The sequence below is a fragment of the Mastomys coucha genome, unplaced genomic scaffold (assembly GCF_008632895.1).
Source record: "Mastomys coucha isolate ucsf_1 unplaced genomic scaffold, UCSF_Mcou_1 pScaffold23, whole genome shotgun sequence".
Lineage (NCBI taxonomy): Eukaryota > Metazoa > Chordata > Mammalia > Rodentia > Muridae > Mastomys > Mastomys coucha.
Window position 1 is genome coordinate 51,131,592 of NW_022196906.1, and position 12,696 is coordinate 51,144,287.

Below are 12,696 nucleotides of genomic sequence, written 5' to 3' on the forward strand. Positions count from 1 at the left end.
TACCACATGAGATTCTGGAAGGATGTATTAAAAACAAAAAACAAAAACCTGGGCACACTATAAAAAAGGAAGAGAGCTAAGAGAACACAGGAAGAAGTGATGGCTTCCATTTTGAAATGAAGAGTAGAGAACATCAGAGAAGGGTTAGGCTGGGCCAAAAACAGAATACACCCTTACGAATGCAAAAGTACAACAATAAGAGCATTGGAATGGTGGTTAAAGATACGTATTGCTTTTGCAGAGGACCTGACTTCAGTTCCCAGCACCTACATCAAGTGGCTCACAACCACCTATAGTTCCTGCTCCAAGGGGCACTTGATATCTCTGACCTCTGCAGGCACTACACTCATGTACACACACATAATTAAAAGTAAATCAGAGAGGAGAGAGAGAGAGAGAGAGAGAGAGAGAGAGAGAGAGAGAGAGAGAGAGAGAGAGAGAGAGATTAAATAACAGAAAATGTGACTGGAGGGATAACTCAGCAGTTAAGAGTATTTGTCTCTCTCTCAGAGAACACTGGTTGGTTCCCAGCACACATGGCAGTTTACAGACATCTGTGACTCTAGTTCTAAAGTACAATGACAGGAGTAATTCATGTTGAAGAGGAATTGTGGTAGATAAGACAAAAAACCTTGACCAGCTTGTACAAAGTCTGAACTTTATTCTGAAAGTAGTGGCAGCTGCGCCCTCGGCCCCCTTCCACCTGCCTGATAAGCACTAAAGAACTGCTTGTGATAGGCTGTGCCTACTTCCCTGATTCTCAGATAACTTTTAAGAAGGAAAATAAAGGCACTTCTGGAGCTCACGATGCTACTCACAGCCACGAGTAATTCTGGTTTTCCTTATTTGGAGAAATGGTTAGAAAATGGCAGACCATAAGACCTTTGCTAGGACCTGGATAAAAGCTGGATCATGTTTTCTATCTACATCTGTCTTTCCGCGAACCTAGCCACTAATTCCCAGCCATATTCTTGCTTGGTCTTGTGTATAAAAATAGGACATAGTCCCTACTATCAGCGAGCAACCCAGTAGGAAATTCAGACTGTTACCCAAGAGCAGTATTGTATATATGCTTAGAGAAAAATATACACAAGGCATACCTGAGTTCCAAAGGGAGGATCAGTCAGTTTGGTGGAATAGACTTAAATACGCCCCAGAGGCAGAGTGTTTGAAGGTGAGCGAGGAAGGCCAGGGATAGAACTCAGCAGAGTATCCTAGCATGTATGAGACCTTGGATTTGTACTACAGAGGGGAACAAACAACTGAGATGAGACAAGTGGGAAACTTCATTCAGTTGTGTGGCTAGACCACATCTCGTGTGCCATTCATTAGGTGATAAATATTTGTGCTGTTTCCACTTTGGAGCTGTTATGAATAATACAGTATAAGCATGTGTTCTGGTTTCTGTATAGACATGTGTTTTCTTTCCACTGGATATCGCTGTAGGAGTACATATGCTGGCTCCTGTGATGACTCTGTATTTTTCTCTTTGAGAAACTCTAAGGCTGCTTTCCAAGGTATTCTATCATAGAGTCCTACTTGTAATGTATGGTCATCCAGATTTCTCCACATCCTCACCAGTTACCTACAGATAATGTTGTTGTTGTTGTTTTATTCTTATTATAATGATCCTAATAGATATGATGAAGTATTGTGGTTTTGTGTCGTTATTTAATGAGCAATGATGTTGAGTACCTTTCATTTTTGTATTGGTCATTCATATATTATCACTGGAGAAATGTCTGTGAATTTCTTGCTCTTTTTAAAGAGTTCTTTATATAGTCTAATTTTAGGTTTCTTACTAAATATACAATGTGTATTTTTTTCTTCCCTCTCTTGATTTCCTTTTCATCTCTCTTTCTGCCCTTCCTTCTTCCCTCCCTCTTCTTCTTTTTCCCTTCTAGTGTCTATCCAAGGTCTTGCTATGTAGCAAGGCTATTCTCAGCCTCCAGAATACCAGGTTTACAGGGATGTGTGACCATGTCTGAAATTTTCTTTTTGCTTTCTTAAAGATGCCCTTTGAAGGGTACAAGGTTTTATTTTTATTTGCACTTGTAGCACAATGTTTTGTTATGTCATTTTACACTGGGTGTTAGAACTAACCATTGCCCAACTCAAGGACATGACCATTTATTTCTGTGCTCTGTCACCTTTCTGGAGTGAGGCAATAGCTCTGTGGTAGAGCATGCTTGAAGCCCTGGGTTTGATGCCCAGCACTGATTAATACAGAGTTTTATAGTTTTAGCTCTTACATTGACACCTTTGGTGTGTTTTAGTTTATCTTTGTGTATAGTGTGACATAGGGCTTCAACTTAGGTTTTGTTCTTGTCTCTTGCTTTCTGCATATGTGTATTCGCTATTACAGCTCCGTCTGTTCTGTTCCACTGAGCTGTTTGGACAACCTTTGTCAATATACTTGAACCTTAATAAAAAGGTTTCTTCCTGACCTTGCAAACCAATTACATTCACCTACAAGGTACCACACCATCTTGATTACTATAATTTTGTAATGAGCTAAATAATTTTTGGCCACTCTTTTAAGCTGCTTAAGTTTCCAATGAATTTTAGGGTCCCCACATCAATTCTGCAAAAAATCCAACTGAGATTTTGCTGAGGATTACATTCAATCTGTAGGTCAATTTGGAGAATATTTCCATCTTAACAATATTAAAGTCTCTGATCCATGAGTTTAAATAGACTGCATAAAATTAGTCATTTTAATAATGTGACTGATTTTTTAATAACATGACTAATTTCCATTTATCCTGGTACTTTTTAATTTCTTTCAACAATGTTTTATAATTTTCAACATTCAACTCTTGCTTAATTAAATTAATCCCTTAATACTTTAGTCTCTGTTGCAAATAGGGTTATTTTCTTAATGTCAGTTTTAGATTAGTCATTACAATTAATTTTTGTATACTGATTATTTTCTTGCAGTCTCACTAAACTGGTATATTCTTTTCTTCTTTTTGTTTGTTAATGACAGGTCCTCATGCAGTTCACAGTGGCCTCAAACTTCCTGTGTAATGAATATAGCTTTGACCTCTTGCTCCTCTTGCCTTCATGTCTTGAGTACTGAGATTATATGTATACCCCACTTCGTTCAGTTTAGTGACATGCTGGGACTTGAACTCAAGGCACCTTGCATCCTAGGCAAATGCTCTACCATCTAAGCTAGAGCCCCAGGCCTGGCATATTATTTCTAATAGATATTCACATGGTTCCTTTTGCTTTTCAAAATAGAAGATTATATCTATACATAGAATAGGTTTACTTCTTTCTAACCTGGATGTTTTTATTTGTTACTATTTCCATGGCTAATGCTTGAGTATAATATAGAATGAAGATGGTAATAACAGAAGTCCTTGTGTTACTGACATTAAGAAGGAATCATCTAGTCTCTTGTCCAAAAGTATAATATTAGCTCTTGGTTTGACATAGAAGCTATCAGACCAGGAAGTGATGGTGCATGCTTTTAATTCCTGCACATGGGAGGCAGGTGGATCTCTCTGAGTTTGAAGCCACTACAGAGTTCCAGGACAGCTAATGCTACACAGAGAAACCCTGTCTCAAAAAAAAAAAGAAAGAAAGAGAGAGAGAGAGAGAGAGAGAGAGAGAAACTGTCTGTCCTGTTCTAATGCATTGAGTGTTGTCATGGGAAGGTATTAGATTTTATCAATATCTTTCTACAATTTTGAAAGATCATACAAGATTCCCCTTTTTCTTTATTTTGATAGTATAACATGCTGACTAATTACAAGGTATTAAACCAACCATGCATTCTTCGGATAAACCCAATTTGTTATGGCATATTATTGTATTTATGATGTTTAAAGTGCTGCTAGGTTCTATTGCTTAATGTCTTATGGGTTTTTTTTTTCACTTACATTCATAAGGAACATTAGTCTCTAGTTTTTTGGATGTCTTTGGTTTGGTTGTCTAGGTAACGTTGCTTCTACAAAATTCAAGCTCTTCCCTTCAACTTTTGGAAGAGCTTGCAAAAGATCGATAATAATGCAGCTCTCTTCCTTATAAAAACACTGTTACATGCTGCTAATGGAGAGGGAAGATCCTTCAGTTTGCTGTATATATGTGGTAGTTTATTTAAACTCCTAGGTATTCTTGATCAAAGTACTATATATAAGAAGTAGATTATCACAGTACTAATTAATTATCATCACAGTTTACATTGATTCTCACCATTGACATTTCTTCAAGGATATGGTTTTAGGAAAACAAGCCAGCACACATTAGCATCCTCAGAAGTATCCATATCTGTGACTTTGCTTGTTGCTGTGACGAAAGCAGATCATGGATGACAGCTTTGTTTTGGCTCACAGTCTAAGAGGACAGTGTATCCTGGTGGGGAAGTCATGACAGTAGAGATATGAGGCAGCTTTGCGTCTGCAGCCAGGAGGGAGAGAGGTGAATGCTGGTGTTCAGCTCACTTTCTTTTCTTTCATTCAGTTCAGAACCACAGCCCAAGGTATGGTGCTGCTCACATTTGGAGTGGCTCTCTCCACCCCAGTTAGCCTCATACAAACATTCACAGACATATCCAAAGGTCTCCTGGGTGGCTCTAGATAAGATCAGGTTGGTAACATTAACTCTCACACCATCCACTTACCTGAACTGTGTATGATTATAAGTGAGAAAATGTATTTATTTCCTAGGACTGTTGTAATAAAGCACCTAAAATGGGTTGCTGAATACAACAGAAACTTAACCTTTGACAGTTATGAAGTCTAGGGACCTGAAGTGAAACTTCTGTCCACAAAGCCATGCTTCTTTTAAGACACTGAGTAGAATCTGTTCTTCCCTCTGCCTGGCATTTAATGATGGCCATCCATCTTTGGCATTCCTGGTTTACAGTTAAATCATTTCTGTCTCTGCCCCTGTCACCATATAGTGGTCTCCTTATTTGTCTTCACACTGTGTTTTCCTCTTATTAGGATACCAGCCATATTTGATTGGAGCCTTCCCTAACCTCAACTTTATCATATGAACAAAGACTCTTTTTCCAAATGAAGACCTATTCATAGATACCAGGGGTTAGGATCACAGCATAATGCAGTCCATAGCCAGACATTATATTCTCCCTCTGTCTCTTCAGTAAAGGCTTCATTTTAAAAACATGACTAATTTTAGTACTCTTACAGAACTTTAATGACATTTCTATCTTTAGAAAATAATGTCTTCTCTCCATTATGTAAGAAACAAAGTATCATTGAACCCTTGTGTGTTTTGCCCTCTAAACATAACCATTAGATCCATAAATCATATGTCCATATATGTAATGTCAGGTGCTATATACTATGTAAAATTAGAATGATACTACAAGAAACAGAAGAGCCAGGCAGTGGTGGTGCACGCCTTTAATTCCAGCACTTGGGAGGCAGAGGCAGGTGGATTTCTGAGTTTGAGGCCAGCCTGGTCTACAGAGTGAGTTCCAGGACAGCCAGGGCTATACAGAGAAAAAACCCTGTCTCGAAAAACCAAAAAAAAAAAAAGAAAGAAAGAAAGAAAGAAAGAAAGAAAGAAAGAAAGAAAAAGAAAGAAAGAAAAAAAGAAACAGAAGAATATTTTGTCAGGCTCCCATTAGATCCATAAGTTCTATGTCCATATATGTATTATCAGGTGCTATATACAATGTAAAATTGGAATGATACTACAAGAAACAGAAGAATATTTTGTCAGGCTCTGTGTGATGGCCTCATTGCTAGTTTCAATTCTGTTTTCAGTAGGACTCCCAGGTATTTTCTTGAGCCACAAGTACTGTCATCTCTACTGTCACATGCAGATGTTTCTAGTGTCTCTCCTTTCTAGTACTGTGGTGTGGTGACGGCTAACAATATTATTGGAGACAGGACTGTAGAATCTGGATTCCTTTTGAAAACAAAGCTCACCACCTAAACTCTGACAGAGAAATGCTGAGACATAATTCATTTTTGTTACTCCAGTCAAGCTTTGGATTCATACCTTCAATGTTCAGGCATTTGTTCCTTGGTTTCACATTTCATTTCAGTGAAAGCACTGATGATTGCTAGATTCCCCATGCCTATGTCAGGCATATCTACTCGTTTAAATTATGAAATGAGGTTGACATATTTGATTCATTCTTTTCTTCTTTCTTTAAAAATAATGCAGGACAATCTAGAGCAGCTATGATACCTCCCAAGCATCCACGGCATCCCAAGGGAGCATTGGATGATGCCATTGCCTTTGGAGAGAAGACAGACCAAGAAGGATTGACTACTTCCCAACCCACACCACCCCCACTGCCAAAGAAAATGATTCGAGCCAATACAGAGCCAATCTCCAAAGACCTTCAGAAATCCATGGAAAGCAGTCTTTGCGTCATGGCTAATCCCACCTATGATATCGATCCCAACTGGGATGCCAGCAGTGCTGGGTCTTCCATTAGCTATGAACTCAAGGGACTGGATGTCGAGTCTTATGAGTCCTTGGAGAGACCTTTGCATAAGGAAAGACCTGTTCCCTCAGCAGCAAACAGTATCTCCAGCTTAGCCACTCTCAGTGTTAAGGACAGATTTTCCAACAGTATGGAGTCACTCTCCAGCCGACGTGGTCTTACCTGTAGACAGACTCGAAGCATCCAGAAGCCACAGAGACAAGCACTTTATCGAGGACTTGACAATCGAGAGGAAGTGGTGGGTAAACTCCGAAGCCTTCATACAGATGCCTTGAAGAGACTGGCAGTTAAATGTGAAGACCTCTTCATGGCCGGGCAGAAAGACCAGCTCCGCTTTGGAGTGGACAGCTGGTCAGACTTCAGGCTAACCAGCGACAAACCGTGCTGCGAAGCTGGAGATGCGGTTTACTACACTGCTTCATATGCAAAAGATCCACTCAGTAACTATGCAGTCAAGGTAGGAAAACATTGAAAAGTTCACTTTAATATTTCTTTCTTTTTGAGACAGGATCTCACCATGTAGCTTCGTCTGGCCTTGAACTCACTATATACACCAGGCTGGCCTCCAACACATAGAGATCTGCCAGCCTTTTTCTTGGAAGTGCCTAGCCTTATCTTAATCTTAATCACCACCTCCTTACTGAATCGGATCCATTCTTCCTTCCCACTTTCTCTCCTCCATTGTGTGAAAGTGAGTGAGCCTCCTATATTAGCAGATGGTCTAATAAGCAGGTTTATTATTGAAAGGAAAAATAGACACTAAGGAAATATGGGGAAGCTAACATTCTGTGACAGTCTGGAAGGACTGAGACCAAATACCTGACAAAAAGCACCTTAATGGATGGATAGTTGATTTTTGGCTCGCAATAGGGTGGCATACAGTCTGTCACAGTGGTGAAGGCATAGCAAGGTTGGCTGGTCACATTGCTCCTCAGTCAGCAAGCAGAGCGTGGAGTGCTGATGCTCAGTTAACTTTCTCCCTGTTTTCAGTCTGGGGCCCCAGCCTGTGAAACCCTGCTGCCCACATTCAGGGTGGGTCTTTCCTAGTCTTTTAAACCTCTCTGCCAACACCTTCATAGTCATACCCAGAGGTATTTTCCCATGGTATTTATAAATGCCTTCACATTGAGAATGAACATGAACCATCACAGACTTTAACTCAGACTCTTCTTAGAAGAAATAAGCCTTGGCAGTTTGCAGTGGTTGCCTAAAGAAGCCAAAGCCTGTGGTGTCCCTTCACTCCATGGTTCTGTCTTTACTCTCTACCAAGTAAGAGATCTTTGCTTGCCCCTCCTCTGTAGCTTGTGTGCTTCCTGGGAAACATTTTTATAGAAAAGGAAATTAATACTCAATATTCACATCTTGCTCATAAGGTCCTTTTTTTTCCATTTGACACATGGGGAAGGTTTTGCTCAGTGAGGTAACTAACTTGCTTGAGGTCACACAGCGAGGAGTAGAGCTAGGATTTAAGCAGAGATATCAGGCCAGCAACATGGCTCACTGAGCAAAGATGCTTGCTACAGGCCAGACGACTGAGTCTGTGACCCAGAGAGTGGAAGGAGAATATGGACTCCTGCTCATGAGCAATACGCCCGACCCCCCTCCCCCGCTCTCTCTCTCAAAGACCCCCACGCACACACACACTCACACATACACACACACTCACACACACACACACTCACACACACACACACACACACATACACACACACACTCACACACACACACTCACGCGCACACGCACACTCAGATGCTTCTGACTGTGCAGCCTATCCTTTGCCGTGTTGTTTATTACTTTTTTAAATACATGTGAACTATTCCAGACAGCCCACTACTTTGAGATACCCAGGCCACTTGACATCGAGGATTCTTGTCCAGTTATACTCACTGCAACACTCAACCACAAGTCCCATAAGAGTAATAACTTTGGTGTGGACGATGCGCTCCCAAAGGCTTGCCTTCTGATCCTGACTTTACCATCTAGTAGCTTTGTCGGTACCAACAACTGTCTTCGGGGCTGTTTGGTAAATGAGCTACCTTTGGCTTCTTCCCTACTTTACAAAGTTAAAGAGAGTTAAAGTCTTTGGGTCTCACAGACAGTTTCCTCTTTAGAAGTTTAAGCGGTAAGCCATGTACTTTATGGGACTCCGGTGGTGACCAATGAGATAAGACAAGTGAAAGGTGCTAAGAGCACAGGCTCAGTACAATACTCTCCGTTCCCACCGCCTGCTTTCACTGATTCTATTCACTGGTTCAAAACCAATTAACATATCTAAAAGACTTCTGCGCTTTCATTTAGCTTAGAAAGACCAGATGGTTTCTTAGTAAATGAATGGGTAAGGTAAACAATTGACCTTACCTCCCTATCAAGAGCTGTTTGGACCAGCTCTTCAGCTGTCCGCAGTCTGCAGTTTCACCACTCCACCTCTGACTGTCCTGACCTGCTGCTGCAGCCCACGTTTTTAAAATTAAACCGAGGGGTAAACTGTGGTGAGAAGATATGGACTCAAGTTAATATATTACTGTTGAGTATAAGAAGGCATTTTGAGATTCTGTGTAGCTCTCAAGAGCTATTATATCAATTGGGGTTATAGTACCTTATCTATCTTGAGTCTTTATTGCTACAAGATCACCAATGCAGAATGAGTACCTATTTCAGAAAGGGGCATAAAACTATCTGTTCTTTCAAAACAATTGAGAAGTGGGGCTTGACTAACTTTATGTATTATTGCCACACAATCTTGTCTCTTTCCTAAATCAATGGTGTAGTATTGATTTCTTTGCTTGTAATAATACAAAAGCAATCTCAAAAGAACAGGTGGCAAGTGATTATATACTGGTAGTCGCTGGCAGGTTTGGGAAAGGGTGTTTTACACTAAATACTGAATATAAATGTCTCTTTGAAGACTTTCTAGGCATTTCCAGAAGTACCTAATTGATTTACAGTCTTAAAGGGTTAAATTCTAAGAACTCTGAGACCCCTACATTTTCAGAGATGAGCAAATGAAACCAATGGTTGGCCCAAACAACCCTCTTTACTGTTTGTCTTCTTAAAATACCCTTCCCATATTAGTGAATTGAGAGTAGCCTAATAGGGCTTGCCTCTTAAAATATTGCAAAGCAAGTCCATTTGAAAGGTAAAGGATCATACCTACATATTCACAGCAGTGGTAAACTATTAAAATATTTACTTTGTGTCAGTTTTTTTCAGGCTGCCATAACAGAATATCATAGATTAATTAGGAGGCTTAAATAAGCATTTGTGTGTGTGTGTGTGTGTGTGTGTGTGTGTGTGTGTGCTGGGCAAGCACCTGACTACCAATTGAAACCCCTAGCCCAACAATAGAAATTGATTTTCTCATGTTTCTAGAAGCCAAAAAGTCCAAAGTCAGAGTGTTAAGTTGGTTATTTTTTGGTAAGGACTATTCTCTCTCAGTCCTCACATGTGATGAGAGTCACTAAGGGAGGCATCTCTTCTTAAAATGGCACTGGTCCTATTATATGCAGGTCCCAAATATATGACTTACCTAAGTATCTCTTTCTTTGTGGGCTGTATCTTCAGATAAGGCCTCGTTGCACTTCAGGGCTTCAGCTTGTAAACGAGAGAGACACACAGTTTAGTCCATAGGATTCTATCCTCCGTCCCTCCCACTCATGTCTCTATCACAGACAAATTCATCCCAAGTGCCTTAAAAGTCTTATTCCCAAGGATCAACTTTAAAGCCCTGATTTAAAGTCTCATCTACAAGTTCTCTAAATGAGATATGAATGAAACTTAAGGTATGATTCAACTTAATGCAGCATTGCTATCTGTGATCCTGGTAAAGCTAGACAACTTATTTGCTTTCCAAATACTCTTGTACACAGGCCTAGGCTAGACATTCCATCCTGGAATATGAGAAGTCAGAGGCAGGAGAGAAAGGAGAGCTGGGTACCAAAGTCCAGATCTACAAGTCTCAGATACGTTCACCCATAAAGATGCTCTCATTTGATACTCTGTCGCTCATATAACTCCTCAGAAAGGAAGCACTATTTATCCCCCCCACCCCGGCTCACTAAATCTAGGGAAACAGGCTCATTCTTTGTTGACACCTAAAGGAAACAGCCCTTAGGAAGAACAGCATTGATTTTTTTTAAGTTTTTTTTTTTTTGTAATGTATATGTGGCATGCTTACATCCCCACATGAGTTTATGTGCAGTCCATGTGTGTGAGTCCCTGCAGAAGCCAGAAGAAGGCACTGGATCCCCTGGAACTGGAGAGTTACAGATGGTTGTGAGCTGGCTGATGCAAGTGCTGGGAACCAAAGCGAGGTCCTCTTTGAGAACAGTAAATGCTGCTAACCTCTGAGCCATCTCTCCAGCAATAGTCTTGATCTCTTTATCACCACCTCCATGGCTTTCTCCCTTTTCCTTACAGAATAATGTGTATGGGCAGCCAAAGAGCTCCATGGCCCAGGCTGGGAGAATTCAGAATAGCTGGGAATCTTTCCACACCCTTCTACTCTACATCCACTTTGGACAAAACTGCATCCAAACTGCTCTCTCCACTCATATAACCTTGTCCTCATCCCTGACTTCTGCTGAGTCCTCTTTATCAAATGGCTGTCTAGCACACACCCTTGTCCTGTAAGGAACAAGCTTTCAAGCCTGGTATGGTGGTTCACACCTGTTGTCCTAGCACTCTAGTGGCAGAGGCAGGAGAATCATGAGTTCAAGCCATCCTCAACTCAGCTACATAGAGTCTGAGGCCTGCCTAGTAGGTAGGCTACACGAGATCTTGTCTCAAAACAAAGCAAAAGATTAGGGGCTGGCGAGATGGCTCAGTGGGTAAGAGCACTGACTGCTCTTCCAAAGGTCCTGATTTCAGATCCCAGCAACCACATGGTGGCTCACAACCATCTGTAATGAGATTAGATGCCCTCTTCTGGTGCGTCTGAAGACAGCTACAGTGAATTACACTGCAGCAAGCGGGGCTGGAGCAAGCCGGGCCAGCAGAGGCCCTGAGTCCAATTCCCAGTCCAATTCCATGTTCTTCTAACATGCACTTTAAATGCTTTCAACATCTACTTAGTTCTAAGGCTGCTTCTGGAACATTCTTAACTATTGTTGGAATGGTACTTCCATGGTTTTTGTTTACTTAACCTGATAGAAAAGCTGTCACAGACTCCATAACTTAATTCTCCAAATTCTAGAGTCTGGAAAACCCAAGGTCAGGATTGTGGCTGACTTGGTTTCTAGTGAAGGTTTTCATAGGCGTTAGAGACAGCCACCTTTTCAGTGCATCCTGACATCACAGAGAAAGCATCTGAGCCTCCAGGTGTCTCTCTGCTACAAGAATATTATTGACATCGTATCAGGCTCCTGCTCATAACTTGCTTAACTGTAATTGTCTCCTTATAGCCCTTGTCTCTGGCAGACAGTACAATCCATAACAGGTGTTGATGTTGCTCTTTGTTCTATAATGAGTGGTTTTAATTTGGAACTTTTATTGAATTTGAAGATTTTCCTATCATTTATTCTAATTTTTCTTCATCATGAATAACTTTATTTGAATTTATCTTAAACTAAAAGGCATTTTAATACAGAATAAAGAGCTTTGAAGTCATCTGGGCCCATGTACTGAAATTTATCTCTGTTATTAAACAGGTCAAGGAACTTCTTTTAGTTTTTACATCTACAGAAACTGGCTGCCATGCCTACCTCATAAAGTTGTTATAATGCGCTTGGCTATGTGGTGAAACTGTTTTCATAAACTATAGAGTGCATGTAAAATACAATGAGGTAATGTATTGTTAACAGAACAGCGAAAACAGTCCACACCGTATAGGTTACTCATTAGTATTCTTTAATGGTAGGCATTAGACTCAGCATATTTAGATAGGTTCTATACTTAGATATTTTCTTTCTCATTACTTCAAAGATGTAAACATCCTTTTTCCTTAAGATTATAACAGAATGCTACAAAATGTAGCAACCTCAAGAATTTCATTGATGTCAAAATTAGAAACAAATTAAGCTCCTGATATTAAGAAAACAGTTTAATAAATTAAAGTACATTATCCCATCTAAATGTTTGTAACCATTATAATTGGTGACTATAAAAGACTATATAAGATGGAAAATATTTATTTTAAAGTGTCCTAGAATGCCAAACAGTAGGAGCACACCTTTGTTTAAAATGACCTATAGAATAAAAGTATACAGTTGAATCCGATGTGAGAGTGATGGTCATTAGAGGTGATTTTGATTTTGTTGAAATA

General features: G+C 40.2%; 1 protein-coding gene across 6 annotated transcripts in view; it reads left to right on the forward strand.

The window, feature by feature from the left end:
- Peak1 (pseudopodium enriched atypical kinase 1) overlaps positions 1-12,696 on the forward strand; it is a 216,404-nt gene that overhangs the window by 185,685 nt on the left and 18,023 nt on the right. For all 6 annotated transcript variants that reach the window (XM_031346242.1, XM_031346243.1, XM_031346240.1 and 3 more), the window contains one exon: positions 6,151-6,893. In XM_031346242.1, the coding sequence (XP_031202102.1) occupies positions 6,151-6,893 (743 nt within the window). The remainder of the gene's footprint in view (positions 1-6,150; positions 6,894-12,696) is intronic.